This window comes from Streptopelia decaocto (assembly GCF_964273445.1).
Source record: "Streptopelia decaocto genome assembly, chromosome: 10".
Classification (NCBI taxonomy): Eukaryota; Metazoa; Chordata; class Aves; order Columbiformes; family Columbidae; genus Streptopelia; species Streptopelia decaocto.
This window is the reverse complement of record NC_138665.1, coordinates 723,296-743,189: the sequence shown is the minus strand read 5'-3', so window position 1 is coordinate 743,189 and position 19,894 is coordinate 723,296. Positions and strand designations below refer to the sequence as shown.

General features: G+C 59.3%; 1 protein-coding gene across 1 annotated transcript; it reads right to left on the bottom strand.

Moving 5' to 3' along the window:
* Positions 1 to 309: 309 nt before the first annotated feature.
* On the bottom strand, positions 310 to 19,665 carry PHKA1 (phosphorylase kinase regulatory subunit alpha 1). Its single transcript, XM_082062093.1, has 33 exons — positions 19,495 to 19,665; positions 19,202 to 19,360; positions 18,628 to 18,675; positions 17,971 to 18,139; positions 17,516 to 17,598; positions 17,228 to 17,308; positions 16,692 to 16,790; positions 16,435 to 16,581; positions 16,072 to 16,125; positions 14,495 to 14,617; positions 14,283 to 14,378; positions 13,480 to 13,587; positions 13,198 to 13,276; positions 12,808 to 12,942; positions 11,615 to 11,724; positions 10,824 to 10,968; positions 9,833 to 9,911; positions 9,324 to 9,403; positions 7,153 to 7,329; positions 6,679 to 6,773; positions 6,336 to 6,475; positions 6,032 to 6,188; positions 5,785 to 5,864; positions 5,512 to 5,590; positions 5,296 to 5,425; positions 4,823 to 4,924; positions 4,308 to 4,423; positions 3,930 to 3,968; positions 2,859 to 2,903; positions 2,459 to 2,629; positions 1,879 to 1,932; positions 1,546 to 1,746; positions 310 to 1,321 (listed from the first exon to the last, which is right to left on the bottom strand). The coding sequence occupies exons 1-33, from the start codon at positions 19,570 to 19,572 to the stop codon at positions 1,148 to 1,150; spliced, it is 3,633 nt and encodes a 1,210-aa protein (XP_081918219.1). The 5' UTR covers positions 19,573 to 19,665; the 3' UTR covers positions 310 to 1,147.
* Positions 19,666 to 19,894: the final 229 nt, after the last annotated feature.

Below are 19,894 nucleotides of genomic sequence, written 5' to 3'. Positions count from 1 at the left end.
CCCCCGATGTCCCCACCCGGTCCTGCACGGCTGTGGGTGTGGGGCAGAGCTCAGGGCTCAGCACCCTGGTGACAGCACAGCTAACGCTGGGCCAAGCAGCCAGCTCAGAGCTGCTGCACAGGGCACATACGAACTGGGGAACCTGTGACTTTAGGATGAGCGGAAACGGCCTCAAGTTGCGCCAGGGGAGGCTGAGGTTGGATTTAGGAACAATTTCTTCCCCAAAGGGCTGTGGGGCATTGGAACAGGCTGCCCAGGGCAGTGCTGGAGTCACCATCCCTGGAAGGTTGAACAGACGCAGAGACGAGGTTCTTAGGGACATAGTTTAGTGCTGGAGTTAAGATTACGGTTGGGCTCAATGATCTTAAGGGTCTCTTCCAACCCAAATCATTCTATGACTTGCCCATTAGCAATGCTGCCAGGGCACAGGAGACAGCAGGGAGCGGCTGCTGGCGATATCCCCCAGCCAGCCAGAAGCCCTGTACTCACAGCTTGGTGCTAACAGGGATCTGTTACCACCTTGGGATGCTCCTGGCTCCCCCAGCCTCCCCAGCTACACACACCAGACCCCTGAGAGGGGCATGATGGGCTGCACAGGACTGCTTTGATTTTGGGTGTGCTGGGAGAGAGCCTCAGGCAGCATCCCCTCTAACAAAGCTTTTCCATCAGCAGCAGGAAGAGCAAGAGCTCCAGCCTACACTAGTATAAACCCTGCAGATTTGGAATAAAAAGCAGCACGGAACAGGTTAAAAACGTCAAACCCGCTGGAGGCAGGGAGAGCGTGAGCTGGGCAGGAGCGCTGCAGGGCCGAGCACACACACCTGGCGAGGGGACTTTCTGTCTCCCTCAGACACAGGCCCCCCAGGGGCGATAGCCAAGGAGGAGCCACGCAGGCAGACACTCTAACACAAGCAGGTTTGAAAGCTCAGCCTTTCCCTGCCAGCCCTCGCTCCGCGGGCTGCGGGCAGGCCCAGCTCCGCTCAGCACACGTGCCTCCTGCGGGGAGCCCCGCGCCCACCGCAGGCCAGGACTGGGAGGAGACATGGCCACGCAGGCTGCCTGCAAACTAGCCTAATGTCCCCCTTTAAAAGCTGTATGAAACAATCCTCCTGCAGTGTCTGCAACCTGAGGAGAGGAGCCGCAAGAGCTACTGCATGGAGCAGCCGTCGGCGGGCAGGAAGTCGTACACATAGATGGCCACCGACTTGGACAGGTAGGTCATGGTGCCGAAGCGGCCGCTCGGCGCGCTGTCGTACATCAGGCAGCAGATGCCCGTGGCAGGATCCCTCTCCAGCATGTGGTCATCAGCGCCCAGGGCTTTCTGGGATTTGGACAGGGAAGGAGAAAGGCAGCATTAGGAATAAGGACAGCCCCCTCACCAGCTTCCACCCCAAACATCCTCCGTTGCACATCGATAGTGAGTGGCAGAAGGACACTACATCTTCGCTGCGCCCCATGAACACAATAGGTGCAACAGGCAGGACCCTCCAGGTGGGTGAACCCTGCGCAGCTGTGGGGAACGCAGCCAGCAGCCCTGGCCCCTACCTGCTCCTCATAGAAGAGGTCATTTGCTATTTGCAGGATCTTCTCCACAGCTATGATGTTGCCGATGGTGTGCACCTCCATGTCCACCAGCATGGTGAGCACTAAGATGGTCTCCACCAGCAGCTGCCTGTACTCTGGCTGGGACACGCGGTTGAGAACCGACTCCACGTGCACAGCAAATTTCATTTCCCCTGGGGTCATCTGTGAGGAGGGAGAGAGAAATGCACTGTATCACCAGCACAAGTCCTGAGCTATGCTGGGCACTCACCCAGGGCAACCCAGCACCCAACACCAACCCACCTGCCCTGTCTCCCCTTCACATAAACCTCCTACCTCTCTGGTTGTTGAAGAGGGAAGAACAAAGCCCTCCACAGAGAGGCCATGGCACTGCAGAACAAGAAGGAGAGGCCACGGTTATGACCTGGAGAAGCACTGTGCTAAGAAAGGTATATCCAGCCCACCAACTTGCTTCCACTTGAGCACTGGCACGTGCTGCCTGCGCTCCCCTGACTCTTTGTACAGCATTATTCCTTTCCCACCAGTTCGGCACCAGCTGGAGCCCACCCACAAACAGCACAGGGCTCTGCTCCCTGGCTTACCATGCTGAGGATAAGCTGTACCTGGAGCTGCATCAGCTGTGGCCCCAGCCTTGCCCCTGCCTGGCTGACATATAAAGCACCTGAGCAGACCTAACCCCCTTATGCAAGGTTCGGCACAGCCTAAGGTAGGTCCTGCACGCCTACAGGGCAGGTCCAAGTCTTCCCCAGCTTTCCAGGGCCAGCTGCAGGCCTTGTCCATGAAGCACGTATCTACACAGCATCGGGGACCAGCCCTGGGTGCCCGCTGGCAAGGCTGGTGCCTGGGACCACAGGCTCACATGCATGGAGCGGAGCCAGCCAGATGTCCAGCTCACCTTCTGCAGAACCTTCCACACTTGCTGGTAGAAGCCCATAGGGACACGGTTGAGGGCCCCATCCAGTCGCCGTCTCCGCTGCCACTGGCCCTGGCGGCTGTCCTTACTGCCCTGGCCTTCCAGCATGCTTGAAAAGGAGCCCTTGCCCAGCAGCTCTGAGTGCCCACCAGACTGGGCAGACAAAACAAGGACCATAGAGACTGCTGTAAAATCAAATACCCCACAAGAACGTGGCCCACTGCTGCCCAAGAGTTTGTGCTCGCCCAGCCTGGTTCCCAGGGCAGAGCTGCCACCCCCTGCCCATGGCAAAGCCCACCCTGCAGCACCCCTGGAGCACAGCTCCTTTCTGCAGCCACAAACAGGACATATCCTGTGTGTGCAGCCAACAAATGCAGATTACCAGAGAGGACGTCAGGTCGGCCTCCGGGGACTGCAAACTCAGAGGCTGAAGGAGAAAGGGAGAGGCAAAAATCAGACTGTGCCAGAGCGGGGCAGCCAGAGCAGCAGGCAGAGCAGCGGCAGCACGGACCGAGCTCAGGTCACAGGGCGGTTATTCCAGAGACTGCAATTAGCTGGAGATGGAGAGGTAGTTTCAAGAGGCGAGCTGTGGGAAGCCTCACATCAGCATCAGAGAGGAAGGACCACACCGGGGCATGGAGCGGCTCCAGGGCCCCCAAACGCCGGTGCTGTGGCAGCAGGGGGCTCATGCCGGCCAGCACACAGGAGCGGGGCTGCTACTGCTCCGTTGGCTGCTGCCGCACACAGGGATTTAGTCTCGGGCAGACCGGAGGACCAGCAGCAAGGTTGCTACCCACAGACAGCCCACCTCAGCACATACATGGTCCCTCTGTGATGCCACGTTTCACACTGTGGCGGGGTGGCCGTAAACCTGCTGCATCAGCCTGGTCCCCGCAGACCCTGTCTGTCTGAGGACACCCTAGAGCTCAGGGCTCCTCCTGGGCACGTGCCAGGCACCAGAGTTGGTCCTTGTCCTTTGTAGCTGGGCAGGAGCCTCTTCCCCCAAGAGGAAATGGCTGGGGAGGCTACAGACAGGATCCACCAACTGCCCCGCAGGGCCACTGCTGGTCATGCCACCATGCTGTGCGTGTTTCTGAGGGTATCGTGCTATCTGTTCAGCCATAACAGCTATGGAGCACAGCTCCCGGCTGGCTGTAACGCCACTACACCCACCAAACGTGGCAGGTCCCACTCACAAGGGAGCTCCCCGGCTGTGCTGGGGCCCTGCAGCATCTCCAGCCACGCTGACCCCTTCCAGGGAGCCAGCCCCCTCCCCTGCCCCGAACAGAGCAACCCTGAGCATGCGGAACGGAGAAGCCAGCTCAGTGCTGCAGCAGCTTGCTCAGCGGGTTTGTTTAGGAAAGCTTGTTAACTCATGCATGCTCGGAAGCTGTCCTGCTGTGTGGCATGAGGGGTAAAAGCTGAGGCTACAGAAGGACCAGGATGGCTTCACCTTATTCCCAGTCAGAGACTGCCTACGTTTTTCCAGTTGCTGTAAAAGAAGGAGGAGATGAAGTTTCTGCTGCTGAAGGAGGCCCACCAGGCCACCAGCCACACCTGGGACGCTGCATGGTCCTGCCCACCCACGCACCTTCTCAAGCACCCCTGTGCTCCCCGGCACTGCACCATCAGAGCAACCTCCACCCCACTCACAGATTTACCCCAGTTCTCCCCCCAGGGCAGGACTGGGGGCAAAAGGAGCTCCTGGAAGCAACTGTAAGCTCTCTGAAACCCAAGAGCTCCCTCCTGCCCTCCCATCAATCCTGCCTGTCCTGTAGCTGCTTGTCCCCCAGAAAAGCTGGCAGGAGCAGCCTGCACCACCTGCCCTCACCTGTTTGATCTCACTTTTCAGCCTGACGATGCCAGCACGCTCAGGTTTGGTGGCCCCAACAGCCCCCACCTCGCAGATGGAGATAGCAGCGGTGACCGATGAGTCGACTGATCGCACTAGAGGGGAAGAGAGGTCTAGAGCAGGCACGGCTGTCCCTCATCGCTGCTCAGGCACTGGTCCCTCTGCACACCCTTGCTCTCTGTCCCAGCCAGCATCAGAGATCCATGAGCCCAGCACAGAACTGCTTCAATTCAGGCCCGACCAGGCCAAGGGCAAAACTAAGCAAAGCCCCAATAGCCACGGGACTTGTGTTTGATTCCTGGAGATCAGCTCAGCAGCACCCTGCTGAAGAGCACAGCTTCTCGCTGGACCACTGCAGTGCAGAAGCCGCTGTGCTGAATGTGCAGGAGGACAGGGACGTCCCCTACAGGTGGGAACACCTGGAGGTGGCCACGCTCTGCATCAGGACCCAGCTTTGCCCAGAGATGCTCTTGCAACCCTGCTGAGTGTCTTACCACTTCTTTCCACCCCAAACTCCTTCCCAGAGATGATGTGGTAGAGCAGGCTCTTCATGTCGGACGGGCTGAGATTCATCAGGTTCTCGGTGGCTTCTCCAGCTGGAGAGAGCAGAGTTGGGATGTTGTGCCTCACTTTACAGCGCTCCTGGGACATTTCTACCCAGCACCCCATTCTGTTAGCAGGGGAAGCACTGGTACAGGATCTCATCCTCCAAGGACATACGCCAACCCCAGGTGCTGCCTACAACAGGGACTCTTCCCCCTGCCAGCCCAACACATGCCTCAAGAGACCACAGTGAAACGACCCCCCTGTGCTGCCTGAGAACAGTCCTGGCTGCAGACCTCTTCATGCAGGGTCTCATCCTGGTGCTGAGCTGCCCTTTTTTAGCAGCACTTCTCCTTGCTGGCTGACAGGGCCCCCAGCACCGCAGCACCCACCCCAGCCATGGTGCTGTGCCCACCACACGTACCCGAGCAGTGCAGGGAGTGCGCCAGCTCTGTTGCCATCACCTGGATGATGAGCCCTATGCGGATGCGGAACATCTCAGCAAAGAGTACAGGCTCTGTGCGTATGTACATGGCCAAGTAAACCATGATCTCCTGGAGGGGAAGAGGCAGATCACCCCACTGCTCCTTGCCAGGCCAGACGTCCAGCTGTGGGGTCTCCTGCCGCCCTGGCCCCTCACCTGGGTGAGGATGGACACGCTGAGGTTCTTCTCGCTGGCTTCATCAATGAGGCGAACGAGCTCCTCGTAGGGCATCGGGCTGGGGAGGGAATGAATGGCAGAGCAGGTGAGGGACGACAGAGTGAGCCCTGCGTCCCTCCTGGTCTGTACAGCCCAGAGAGGAGAGAGACAGGCTGGGGACAGCCACCCAGAGCCGCTCCTGCCCACAGACTCTGGAGCAGCAGCCTCCCGTCCAGCCCAGCAACCATGGGGAGGGAGAGGTGCCACACGCACGCAGAGATTGTCTTCTCACGCGGCTCCGGGGGCAGCCCCACCGTCAAGTGCTTCTGGTGAGACAGGAGGTCAGTGCAGGCCTGGGGGCAGAAAGGGTTGTCCTAAGCGTCACCAACAGCTAAGGGTTTGGGATCCTCAGCACAAGGCAGAGGGAGGCAGTGCTGATGCAGCCACGGTTTGCCTGCCCACTCTGCTGCCTCCTCCCCGACAGACTCAGCCTGCTACAGGCCAGCTGCATGGTTGTTACCTCATCCAGAGCTTCCACCTTCTTCTTGAGGATGCCAGAGATGTAGCGGATCAGAGCCCACTGGCGCGTGTTCCCCACGCGCACGTACAGCTCAGTGAGGAGCTCCTTGACGGTGGGGCCAGGCTCGCTGTCGAGCCCGGTGTGCCAGTCGGGACCCCTGCAGTAAAGGAGATGTGGGGTTACAGGCAGCAACGTGCCCTGCAGCAGCTCCCTGGCAGCCCCCGGGTTTGTAGGTTGGGACGCATGCACGGCTGCGCTGGCTCTCTCTGCTCAGTGAGCCAGCAGGAATTGGAGCTCAGTGTACTTGAGGATGTGGAGCATGTAGAGGATGTCTGCTTGCTCCTGCAGTGTGGGGCAGATGCGCAGCTGGTCCACCAGTGCCTTGCAGTCCACGTTGCCATCCTTATCACGGGGCAGGTTCATCTCTGCATGGAGCATGTGGCTCTGGGGGAAGGGAGGCCCGTGCTCCTGGTTAGCACCATCAGCACTCCACACCAAGTGCAGTCTGGTTATGGAGGCAAGGTCATTCACCCGTGGATATTGCCCTTGCCAAACACCAAGCCTTCCCCATGCAGCCCCACAAGGACCCTCTGGCTCCAGCTGAAAGGACAGCATTACTCAGACAGACCCAGAGGGACAGGGCTCACCTTGCCATCCACATCCTGCTGGACAGGTGAACTCAGCAGCTTGACCGACTGCTGGGACGCCTGGAAGATCTTGCTGGGGACGTACATGCCAACATCTAAAAGAAAGGCAAGGTTGGTGCAGACACTTCTCAACCCCAACCACCACTGCTGTGCCCCAAACCACCTCCCATCTGACACTCTGCTCCCGCAGCAGCCCCTGCCCGCCCAGTCAGGGGAATGCCACAGTGAGCTGCCATCACTCATCATGCAGCAGTTTCACTGAGGACTGCACAAGCACCAACTCCAAGATACTTCACGGCCAGGACTGACATGATGGACACACTGTGCCTTTGCCCAGGCAAAGACTGGGTTGCTTTGCAGCCCATGACACGCTTTCCCGGGGCCCCAGCATCACCCAGCTGGGAAAGCTCCCGAAGCACCTCAGCCTCACCCCTGGGCTTGAGCGAAGGTGCTGACGGCACTGGCATTACCCACCCTGGATGTGAAGGTCCTTGGCCTTGGATGCCAGGGACATGAGGTCACGGGTGGTATGGACAGCAGCTCGGAAGCGGTTCAGCCCTCCCCGCTGGGCAGTGGGAGGGAGGTTCGACTGCGGAACCGTGCGCTGCAGCAGGTGGTCCAAGTACTGAGCAACCTCATCGTATGTGTCCGCTGGAAGGGGAGGCAGAAGGGGGGGATCAGCTGCTTTATGGCAGGGCATCCCCAGGCCCTGGAGAGCTCCTCAGCTGTGCCTTGACACGGGCAAAGCTTTGCTGGCTGCACAAAGCAACAACATGGGGCTAGTGCTGGCAGCAAGGGGGACAGTGCCAGAAGCCAGGCTTACAAAGCACAGCAGCCGTGGCACGCCTGTTCCTGCACTGCTCCGCTGCCTGCAACACTGCCTGCCAGCTGGGGCTCCCTCCAAGTCCCACCTGGATGAAGGAAACGATGGGGTGTGTGTCTTGTCCATGCCTGCACAAGGACAGTGGGTCTGCTCAAACCCCATGGTGAAACCCTTGCGCTCTGTCCCTCTGGGCAAGAGGAGGCACAGCCAGGGGCAGCCTGTTGCAGGAGAGACCACTTAGGAGCACCCCAGCACACCAAGGGCCCCATCCAAGCAGGACTCCAGCACTGGAGTGAGGCAGGGTGGGTGTTGCAACAGTTATTTCTAATTAGAAATTACCACTTTTTCTAATTAGGAGTTAGAGGAGTTAGTTTCTGCCTTGCTCTTTGCCCAGCCTCCAGCAGCTCCCATTGCTCCCAATGTCACATGAAGCGCCCCAGAGCCACCAATGCCTAACTATGACATGGGGGAGGCTGCTCAGAGACCTCATCTCTGCTCAGCTGGGAGATTAACACGCTGCCCATTGGGGAGGATGATGCCCTGGGGTAAGTTGTCTCATGGCAAGGCAAGGCACTACTTGGCAGAGCTGTCAATGCACTTGCAGCTAGTGGGGCAAGGCAGAGCCTCGCTGCTCTGCAGCTGCCAGCCAAGCTCCACGGTGCATCTGCCCCAGGAGCTGAGCTGCCGGCGGCATCCGAGGCCAACAGCACAGCATCCCCTGTCCACACCTGGTGTGGACACCTTGTGCCAGCGCCTGAAGGCTCGGCTGGAGGAGTGCCCCAGACATCAGGCTTGAGAACATCATCCTGCCCGGCTGCAGCATCTGACCACAGGAAAAACTTAAAATCGAGCATCTTCTAGCTGCTGCAGAGGCCAGGCAGGCCCTGTCTCCTGTTGGAGAAGCCCGGGTGCAGCCTGCAAGGAAACCACAGGCGAAGCAAGAGCGGGGCAAGAGAAATAAGTATTCAGAGTTGCAGCCGTGCAAACACTGGCTACAGGAGCAGCAGAGGCAGAGCAGACTGACGGGAAGGCTGGGAAGATGACCAGCACTAGGTCACGCAGGAGGACAAACACAGGCCTGCCTGCAAGGGGAGCACAACAGGCACCCCACCGTGGTCTCAGGACAAGGTGGGTCCACCATGCTGTGGTGGGCCAAGGCCCTCTCAGGCACCCTATCCACAGCAGCAGGGCCGCAATTTGGCACCCAGTGGGTTAGCTCTGCCCAGGGCGGGGCAAAGGCTTTGGAAAAACAACACTCAGAGATTGCTCGGGGACATGGTGTCTCTTCCCCATCACCTCAGGCACTGAGACATCACTTTCTGCACCATCACTTGTGCAACAAAGATGCTCGGCTAAATCTCCTGAGTGGAGACAGATTGCTGAGCCTTCATCTCTTCCCCATGCAACAGCCTACGGAAGTTGGAACGGCTTGTTCCAGAGCATCGTCCATGCTGTGTCCACCAGCCTCAGCCCTGGCTGGCTGGGAAACCCCTCCAGCAAGGGGGTACAGCAGCTGCATCAATTCACCCAGTCCCACCCCACTGGTGTCACCATGAGTGCCACCCTGATAAGATTAATTGATGGAGAGTCAGATGGGAACCAAAACACTGTGAAAGCCCAAGTATATAAAGAACACAGTAGTAGCTGCTGGCAGGGAGGTTGGGTTTTACAGGTTTATGGGTGGCATTTGCCACACCACAGCAGCGACCGGCCTGTTCCCCCTTACCATCCTCTGCTATCTGCAAGCCATGCAGCCACTCCTCGGCGTCTAGCTCCTCAAAGCTGCCAATGCTGAGCTTGTAACTCTTGGCAAAGACCTTACCCTCTGGCCCAGGGTCCATAAAGCTGAGGTGCGTTCGGCACGACGTTGTCAGGAACTCCGACAACTTACCCGTCTGGATCCTGGGCGAGAGGAGGGGAGGTCACACAGAAAGAAGGGGGAGGCAACACCCTTGGCTTTGCCTCCTTGGACCCGGGGCAGGCCCTTTGGCACGGGGAGACACACTCGCCCAGGAACGAACACAAGCCCCAGGGCCTGCTTTAGCTGCCTGCAACTCCTCCAGCCACAGGTGGGCACAGAAGGGCTGCCCAAAAGCAATTAGAGAGATCCTGCAGCCATGGGTTTAATGGAAGGAAGACATATGTCCTCTCTTGCATCTCCTCTGTTGGGATAGTAGCCCTGGGGTGCACTGACAGCCTAGCACAGCCCAGTGTATCATCCACAGCTTGTCCCCCAGCAGCTGATGCTCAGGCTCAGCAGGTACCCTCACAACCAGGCTCTTGGGGGCCACCAGCCCGCTCCCCTCCTGCACCCCAGGAAGCTGCGCTCACCTTGCGCCACCGAAGTAACCGTCCTGCAGCTTCCGCAGCGTTGCCAGCACTGTGGGGTGCACGTTGCTGCCGGTTTCATCTGTTGGGGACAAAGACACAGGCAGTCAGGCTCTCCTGCTCAAAGAGGGTAACACAGCACACAAAGCACAAGGCATCGGCCAGACTCTTGCTTTGGGGTGTACGGCCAGGCTGTGGCACCAAAAGCACCGCCCAGAAAGGGAAATTCAGGACTGTCCAGGCTGGATTCCAGGAACACCAGGCCAAGGCGCACTCCAGGCTCCTGGGATTTCACCTCGGGCTGAAGCCGGCAGTACCAACAGCAGCACCCAACCAGCCCCTGCCCTGTCCCTGGCTCTCACACGAGGCAGTGGAGGGGGTGATGCTGCTGGGGGCAGGAGGCCCCACAGCAAAGATGCTCAAGACACTAAAGGCACTTCAAGTACACGAGGAGAGTCAAAAATGCCAGAAAGCAGAACAGAGTCCCTTCCCTGCCCCAGGCTCATAGGAAAGCTGTGAGTTGCTCCAGAGAAGCCAGTTTTGCTCTGCGCCATTGCAAAGCTCTTTGCTCCTTCTGGGTTGCTGTTTTCCCCTCCCTGTTGTGTAGGAAAGTCTTTAGAAGGCAGCCTTAGTGAAGAATCAAGATGCAGGAAGAGCTCCAAGAACACTTTAACAGGGGAATTACTTTTTTTTGGTCTTGCTCCCAAAAGGCCTCCCAACAAGCCCAGCTGCCCAGAGACCAAATACCCCTGTGCCAGCAGACCTCCCCTGAGCTGCAGGCACTTGTGCTTGGCAGGCAGCCCCGCTCGCTGCCAGGACAGCTGCCAGCTCAGTGTGGCTCTTTTGAGCCGTAAGCTCTTTACAGGAAGCTACTGACTGTTCCAGCCCACCGTGTCCCCATTACTGAGACATCTGCCCACCCTCTTCCTCCCGCAGAGCCCGATTCTCAGGCCTGTTCTAGCCAAACGCCCTGCAAAGGCTAGAGCATCCATACCAAGCATGGTGTGGGAGATGGGGAAGGTGATGGTTGGCTGCCCTGTCATCCTCCAGCGGCTGCAGAGGTAGGAGAGGTCTGTCCTCAGCATCTCCACAATCATCTTGTTGTCCAGAGCCAGGTAGAACTGCTGCTGGTCTATGAACTGCAAGGACAGCAGGAGACATGAGCAGCCCTTACCCCACCACTAAGTCACTTTGGTGCCACCCCTGTCTTCCTACAGGTGCCCAGCCAGGCCAGCCGCAGTGTGCCCAGGAGAGATGCTCCTTTGCACCGGTAGCTTCGCTCTTGCTTTGACTGTACTACCTGGTAGTACAGTCTAGAAAGGGAGCTTCAAACCCCAGAGCAGCTACTGGACACCAACAGCTACAGAGGTAACAGCACAGCTCAGCAGCGGCAGTGGCACCCAGGCCCTACACAGCCGGTCCGTGCTGTGCCTATCCCAAGCAAATCACGCTTCCTGCAGTGCCAGGCTCGCAGCCCTGCTTGTCCCCACACCATGCTGCACACAAGGGACAGACGGATCCCTGTCCGACCATCAACCTCCTCCTGGTGCCCTTGTCAGAGTGAGCAGAGGTTTTCCCCAACACTGATCATCAGAAGCTGACACCATCTCCTCCCAGCACACACACAGCCAGGACTAACTCTGGTGTTTCACATCATGGAGCTGAGGCCGCTCCATCCTCTCAGGCTGTTCAGAGAACAACTCAAGCACTCAGCGAGTGGAGAAACCTCCTGCCCAGTTCCCGATCACCTGACAGCTTGGAATGAGCCTGTGCAATGCCACCCACCTGTGGGGTAAAGGTAAAGATGTTCTTCCTGATGTTGTAGAGTTTGGAGGTCCCAAGGACACCCATGTTCCGGTAGGGCCGTCCCGTCAGGCTCATCTGCTTGTTGCGGCCTAGGAGGGCAGGAGGAGGAGGTTTCAGTGCAAGCCTTCCCACAAAAGGGGGTCCAGCAGCAGAGACAGGCCCCTGTGCTACCAGCCAGCAGGAGAAGGCTGGTTTGTGGTTGGGGTACCCCAGGACCCTGTGTTGAGCTGGCACAGCTCTGAGGGACAGTGCTATTCTGCTCCCCAGCCATGCCCAGGGCGCTAGAGACAGACAGACCCTCCCCAGGGACTCTTGCTGAAACAGGGACATACAGCCCACCCCAACCTCCACAACACGCCACACCTCCCTCTTTGGGGATGTCAGAAGCTGCGGCAGGTTTTCCCTTGCGGAGGACTGGCCCCTCAAAGCTGACAGCTCTATCAGAGTTGCCGTTGCTCCTGGATTACTCCCAGAACCCAGGATGGTGCAGAAGCAGCATCCCCCCTTGGTCATGTCAGGCCTGGCAGGTGCCAGGCTGCTCCCCTGCCCCCTTTGCCCATGTCACACTTGGCCTTTTGGTGGCTTAAATTAGCGTGTGTGTGCAGCTTGCGGGGGATCAGGTTTCTCCTGTGGCCCAGGCTGTGTCTCCAGCTCCTGCACAGCAAGCCCCATGTCCAAGGGGCCACAGCACCAGGGAATGAGTGTGCAGAGCTCTGGAGCACAGCCTCCCCTCACACTCAGCCCTGCCAACCCTCCAACAACAGCCGTCCAGCCTGAGCTACAGGCGCTCTCAGCCAGGGCCTGCCAGGAGACCCTCCTCTGGACTCTGGCTTGCCTCCTCCATTGAGATCTGGGTACAGGAACAAAAGCTGGCTCCTGCCCACACTGGGTCCATCCATATGGATCAGAGCCTGTGCCTGTCCCTGGGGTGACTGTGAAACTGCAATGCCAAAGCTTTATCCCCTTCAGAGTCACCCTGAACAGCACTGACAGCCACACAGCTCCCTGTGGGCAGGAGCAGCTTTACCAGGCCCAGGAATGTGTGGCAGAGCTCTTGTCAGCCAGGCAGAGAGCAGCAGGGCAGGACATGAGCATCTATGAGCAAAAGTGCCAGGAGATGGGACAGACCCTTCTGCAGCCCCTTTGCTGCAAGAGCGAGGAGCCCAGCTCACCCAGCCGGGCGTAGATGTGGCTAAGGATGCGAGCAGGCTGCACTCTGATGGGGTAGACATCCGCCACAGTCTCCACGTCGATGCCCTCCTTCCTCAGGACAGCCTTGATCCCCTCTGTCTCTGCCAGGATGCACACTGCGGAGAGATGACAGGCTCAGCGTGGCATGGGCACAAATGTGCAACAGCACTGCCCCTGGCCTTTGAGGACACATTCAAGGTGCCACATCACGTAGAAGCAGCTGAGGTCCTTTGGGAACCAGTTCCCACTCCAGAGGTCCACCTTGCTCCTAAGACTCTCTACACCCAAGCCTTCCCTGCTGAGTGGCAGGAGGACAGGACAGTTCTCAAGCCTGCCAGGCACAGGATTTGGGACCCGTCCCTTTCCCTCACCTTGGACCACCACATCGGGCTTGGGGACAGTCGCAAACCGGCGGTTGAGGGGATCTATTTCACCGGGAGCTAGAAATCCCTGAGGAAAAAGAGGCATGAGGAGACAAACATTTCATGGGCAGGGTAGAACGGGTGATGCCTATGGACAACCCCCCTTTAAGAGGTCTTAGGAGATGGAGGTGACACCTTCCATATAGTAGGTGGCTCAGAGTGGCAGCATTTGCCCTTTCAAAGCTCAGTGCCCGGACCCACAGCCCTCTCCACCAGCAGGGCTGAGCTTACCTCAGCCATCAGGCAGCCCAGGATGTAGAGGGACTGTCCCCACATGAGCGGCAGCTTGCCCATGGGTATCCTGTCCACAGTGTGGGGGTTCCTGTACTCCTCATCCACCTGGAAGACAAGTCAGGAGGTCAGGGAGGGATCCACAGACACCAGATGCTGAGGGAAGCATCATCATTGCATATTGAAGTCCAGCAGCTCAAGGCTTAAAACAAGAGCCTCCGAAAGCATTTGCTACAGAGGGTCCAAAACATCCTTGGCTACATTCTTCCCCTCTTCTCGTGATTGCCCCCAGGCACCTGCGTCAGACAACAAAGCAGCTGCACAGACTGTGTCTGGGTTCCCAACATGGGCCACCCATGGGAACGACTGACACCCCAAGAGCAGTGGGGTGATGCTCTCGATGCTGGCAGGGAGAGCACCTCTCCTGTACCCCCTGAGCATCGGGAGGCCGCTGCACTCAGCCCAGGCCCACGCAAACACGCTCACCACTGAACGGGAGCTCAGCGCAGGCCCCTCAGCCCATGTCCATGTGTCCTGAGCTCTCAGAGGACTCTGACTCCAGGCCAGCAGATTGGCAGCAAAGCACCCTTGTGTAAGGGGGCAAGAAATGCTTTGGGGAAAAAAGGCAGTTTATTTTATTATCCAATGTGGTTTTATAACAGCTCCAAGACACAGTGTTTTTACATGAGTTTTCCATGCCCTATACATGCTGCTTTACTACCAATTTGGGTTAATAAGCAGTTAAAACCTACCTATCTGGTAACGACAAATTCCCGCTCCCATTGTAGCTCAGTACCACTCACCTTGTCGGGCGGGACACTGTACAGCTCTGGCATCAGGCGCATCCCATTCTTCCCCTTGATGAGAATCCCGTCAAGGGCTTCCCGGTACTCCTCCACCTGAGGAGAGAGGAGCGGGGATCTACCCTGGGTCACGGCTCCCTGCACCCTTTCCCCACACACCTCCCTTGCCAGGGACTTCCTTCCATCAGCCCGGCAGGTCCTGCCTCCCTTGCCTGCTCCATGTTTCCACTGAAAACTCCATCGATGATCAGGTACGCCCAAAAGAGAGGCCACTCGCACTCGATGTTCTCGAACAGCTTCAGCTCCGCAGGTTCGTAGTAGGGGCGACTAGGGTCCTGCAGGGAGGGCACGACAGCAAGGTGGTGGGTGGCAGGATCCCCTCGGACAGACAAGTCTCCTGCTCCCCTGAGACCCCAGCCTCAAACGCCCTCCCAGTCCTCCTCTGCATCTGATGGCTGAGGCAGAGCCAAAAAGCAGCTTCACCTCCAGGCTGTGTCCCCTTCCAAGGCCCCTGCACTGACACCAGAGGGACTCACCCTTCCTGGGCAAAGGCAGCCCCAGGAGAGCACCCCAGAGCCTTGTACAACATCACAACATCCCCCTCACTGCACTGGGGACACCTGCACCCCTCACCTGCTCTGCCCCGGCTCCTCAGCACCTGCCTCCTCCAGCATCACCAGGCTGGCCCAGGTGTGGGGATTGAGCTGGTGACACAGGGACAGAGAGCAGGATCCCACCTGACACAGGGAGGTGCTCAAGACCAAATCCTCCCACCCCAGATGTGCAGGGCGCAGGGACCTGTGCTCCAGCGCCCTGCCAACTGCTTTAACCGTTTGTTGCAGAGAAGGAAGAGAGCTGGCCTTAGCAGAGTGCCAAGCAGAGGTGACAGCAAGGACAGAGGGAGCAGATGTTTTCTATAGTGCCTGCACACCAGTCACAAGCTCCCAGATTCCCACCAGACTGCAGCCAGCTGCAGTGCTTCCGCAGGCAGCGCTGCCCTTCCCGTGCTCCCCTGCTCCCCAGAAATAACCCACAGCTCTGCATGCTGGCAAAGCTCGTGAGCGCTGGGAAAGCTGGAGATGCTGCTGCTCTTCTCTGGCTCTAGAGAGATGCAGCCACGCACGCTGCCTATTATGGTCAGGTCTGAAGAGGAACAGCAGAGGAGAAGCATTTAGAGGCACTAAACTGATGGGCTCCAAAGTCAGTGACAATTTAAGAGCCTCCAAGTACAATTTCCTGGTTCTGCATCATCAAATGCGACTGTTGCTTATAAAATTTTCCTGTTTTCCCTCCCCAAAGCAGCAGAGGAAAGCCTCTGCTCACTCCGCTGAGAGCCAAGTGTGGCAGTACACGAGCTGCCTGCTGTGCTGGGAGAAGCAGAAGCTGCTTTGTGACCTCCAGTGATGTGGCAGAGCCATGGTTGTCACAGACGAGCACTGTACGGTCACCTCCTCTGGCCCTGGGAGAGCCGGGGAGGGCTCACCTTGGCAGGGCTCCCACACAGGGCAGCGGCCCCGTCTCCCCCAGCCCAGGATACACAACGCTACCAGGTCCCAAGATGCAGGCAGAGCCAAGCTCTGCCCATCTGCTGTGGGCATGGGTGGGATGTGCCACCTCTGCAGAGGCTCTGGCACTTTGGGAAGCCTTGCCAAGACACATAACACTGCCCACGGCTTCTCAGGGCTCTCATCTTCCCACAGCCTTTGTGCTGCTGCTGGGGGCGCTGCAAGCACAACCCAGGGCAGCTGCTGCTTGGCACTCAAGGTCTGTCAGGGCTGGGGACTCCTACCTCTTTGGGGGTCCTGTATCCATCCCGGAGGAAGCGGCAGCAGCCATAGCGCCCCTGGAAGAGGAGGAAAGAGGTGCTGAGCAGGAAGTGCAGCATGAGATGCCTTATACCTTCAGTGCAGATGCATGGGGGGTCTCCTCCAGCCAAATACCCCCTCACTTGGTCACCTAGTGCTCCGGCAATACAATCACAGCCTAGGGCCACAGCACACTGGACTGGTTCTCTGCACAGCCCTGCCACAAGTCACAGACTGGGAAAGGACATAGCCAGCACCCCCCTCCCTGAGCACGTTTTTGGAGAAAAAAGGGCTACAACAGGGCAGCTGGCTCCCAGGAAGGGCGAGACAAGGGCAAAGCCACTCACCTGCAGCTTCGTGATGATCTCTTGCTTCGTGATTTCCACCAGCTCACTGTCCTCCACAGCAAACGCTGGGTAGGAGATGACAGAGAGCACGCTAGCATCCACCTCCTTGGACGAGGAGGCCCTGGGCAGCATCGAGTGGAGGATGGACTGGGTGCAGGGGAATGAGGAGGGGTTTAGGTTGCTGGGCATCAGTCAAACCACAACCCCAGCAGATGATGGTTAATCCTGCAGTGGCGTAAAGCCCATGGGGGTCTCACCTGGCAGTGCTGCACCTCGTCTGACAGCACCCGTATCACCGACTGCGGGCCTCCCTTTGCTCCAAAGAGATCCAGCTCATCCAGTGCCTCCAGGGCAGCCTGCAAGCAGGGCGAGACCCAAAGCAGCGACTCCTCTACCGTGCTGCTTGTCTGTAAGAGCTCCCACCTCATGCCAGCCCCTCTGTGTAATGCACTGACCAAATGTAAGCAAATTTAAATCCTGCTGTGGCTGCAGAGCACCACTGGTCAGTGTGACCACATCTCCAAAGCCACAGGCAGCCAGACATCAACAGGACCCTGGATATTTCTGCCACACACGCCAATTAATTTCTCACTCCCAATTTAGGCAAAACCGAGGCAAGAGGGTCAAAGTTTTATCCCAGCACGCAAGGAGAAAGGTCTTCCTTCCCAGGAGTGCAACACTGCATGGGGCACTGAGCCTCAATAGTTCAAGATGCCCGGCCTTCCCTGTAAAAAAAGCAGTGAAGGGCCACTGCTGCTCTCCAGCACCCACTCAGCACCTCTCCCCAGCTCACCTTGGCCATGCCGACGGAGCTCGCATTCAGTTCGGTAATGCCCCGGTTTGTCTTGTCCCCACGCTCCCATATCCCGAAGTCCTGTGCAGAGGCAGTGGCACGTTGGTGCAGGCAGCGGTCACAGCACAGCCAGCAAGCCTTTGAATCCCACCCATCAGTGGTGCTCCCAGCAGGACCCACGGGACTCTGCCCACCGAGGCTCAGGAGGGACCCACAGCTGCCCCCAGACACCAGCCAACCACCTGCACCCCTGGGACACTCTCCCCTTCCCCAGCACAAGCTACCCACCGCAGTTTTGTAGGCTGCTTCAATGTAGAACACGAGGTTTTGGATAAAGTTGACTTCATCCAGGCTGTGAATTATGTGGAGGCCTGAAGCAGGGGGAAGAATTCACATTAATTGCTCCAAGCCCACAAGCAACCATCTCTAGGAAGGGGCTGCAGTAACTCAGGTTGGATCGCTCCTCTTCACTGCAGACCTGCCCCACGGGAGCCATGTCCTGGCTGGCTTCTGTCCCCACCCCGCTATGGCAGCTCTGGGGTTTCAGGCAAACAGGGGCTCTTAGACAAATGGACACTGAGGGGCCCAAATAGACCATGGGTGCTGTGAGTGTAAGAAAACAGTGAAGTCAGGGAGGCCACGGCAGTAGTTTGGCACCCAGGAAGCTGTACTCAAACCGAGAACACGGAGGGCCCTGGAGATCAGCAGGCTCCCAGCTGAAGTGGCATCCCCAACAGCGTCACCTGAGGCCGTCATTTGCGCCAGCATGAGCAGGTAGAGGGAGGTGGCATCCAACTGGAGGTGGCCCCACTCGTGGTCCCCCACCACGGTGGCACAGGTGTGGGTGTTGTACTTGGCATGCAGGCAGTCCTTGGTGCTCTGACTGTACTTGAACGCCTCCACCTTGTCCACCTTAAGAAGGGCAAAGAGATGCAGGGGTTCAAATGCTGTCTCCAGAAATGTCTGGTAGCCACAGAGCCAAAGGCTGCCCCATGCCATCAGCCCAGCACGTGGAGCAGGGCAGAAATCCTACAGCCTCTGGGCTGAGCCCCTTCACGCACCAAGGCAGTGAGTGCAGCCTTGGAGGGCCCACAGCCACAGTGGCACTGTGTGGAGAGAAAAGGGTCACCCCAAATGCTCTCAGGGAAAAGAGCTGTGGAGTCTCAGCATCAGCCAGAGAGCAGCTGGCAAAGGCTCCACTGGCCACCAGCCCACAGTACCGGGACTTCCATTCCACCACGGACAGATGCCAAGTCAGAGCATATTTCAAGACTTGCTAGAAGGAGGCCTTCCCTCCACTCGTCAGGGGAGAGCCAGCACAGCTGGGACTGACAGTCTGTGTAGCGGAGCTGGGCTGCAAGGAGACCACTCAACTCTCAGGGGCGCTCCCCAGCCCATACCTGTCTCATCATGCACTGGAGCAGTCCCCGCATCAGCTTCACCACGCTCTGCAGGAACAAGGAAAACAGCCTCATGAATCCCCACGCAGCCAGGAGAAGCCCTGACTCAGGATCAGCTGGCCGCTGACCTTTGCAGGGCTCTGGCGTCTGTAACCGGAGACCTTGCTCACATTTCCACGGCCCCTGCTCCCCAGGCGACAGCAGAGCAAAGCAAGATCTCTCAGCCTGCCAGCAAGGCCGAGCTGCTGTGCCGTGCAGGGGGAGCGAGGGCATGGCTGAGGGGACAGCTCCCCAGCCCCTGCGAGAAGGGCTGTGTCCCAGGTCACCCCCGGGCCACAGAGCTGGACCGTTGGGCTGGGCTCCAGCTGCAGCTCTCTGGCTCTGCCATGTCTCCCTATTGCCACCTCCAGCCCGGGGACAGCCCTGTCCCTGTCCTCAGTGCACAGCTGCCCTTTTGGCCCCGAGCTGGGCCGTGCCACAAGCAAACCAGCCGGGAGGTGGCGGCGGCTGCCTGGTACCACCGGCCAGGCCGGGACCGCCAGCCCGTGCCCCCGTCCCGCCCGCCCCCTCCTACCTGCTCCAGCTCGTAGGCCTTGGCCTTGTCCTCGTCCCGGTCCGCGTTCTTGCGGTAGGCCAGGCCCAGCCCCCACACGGCCAGGATGCTGTACACGTTGTCCCGGACCCACGCATCGCGGTGGTCGGCGCTGGCGGGGAGCAGGCCCGTCACGGCGTCCTGCACAGGGACAACCGAGGGGCCGCGGCCCCTTTCCCAGTTAACCCCGCCTGACCCGGCCTGGCGGTTCCCCAGCCCAGCGGCCAGCGGGCGCTCAGGGGCCCAAGGCGAGGCGGGTTCCAGCCCCCCCGCACCTGGTGCCGGAGGATCGTCTGCTGCACCAGCCGCGCGTACCCGTCCAGCCGCACGCCTGAGTTGCTCCGGCTACGCATGGCGGCGGCGGGACTGGCACCGAGCGGCGCGGCGGGACCGGGGCCGGCACCGAGCGGCGGGACCGGCACCGAGCGGCGGGACCGGCACTGAGGGGGCGGGGCCGGCGCTGAGAGGGCGGGGCCGGCGCTGAGAGGGCGGGCCCGGCGCTGAGAGGGCGGGGCCGGCGCTGAGGGGGCGGGGCAAGCACTAAGAAGGAGGGGCCACTGCTGAGGGGCGAGGCCGGCGCTGGGAGGGCGGGGCCGGCGCTGGGAGGGCGGGGCCGGCGCTGAGGGGGCGGGGCCGGCGCTGAGGGGGCGGGGCCGGCACCGAGGTCGGGGCTGC

Coding starts and splice junctions, on each gene's coding strand:
- PHKA1 (XM_082062093.1), bottom strand. CDS start 19,572: ATGCGTAGCCGGAGCAACTCAGGCGTGCGGCTGGACGGGTACGCGCGG. Junction 2,904..3,929: donor AGTCTCTGACTGGGAATAAG/GTGAAGCCATCC, acceptor TTTCTCCTTCAG/CCTCTGAGTTTGCAGTCCCC. Junction 1,933..2,458: donor TGTGGAAGGTTCTGCAGAAG/GTGAGCTGGACA, acceptor CTTGTTCTGCAG/TGCCATGGCCTCTCTGTGGA.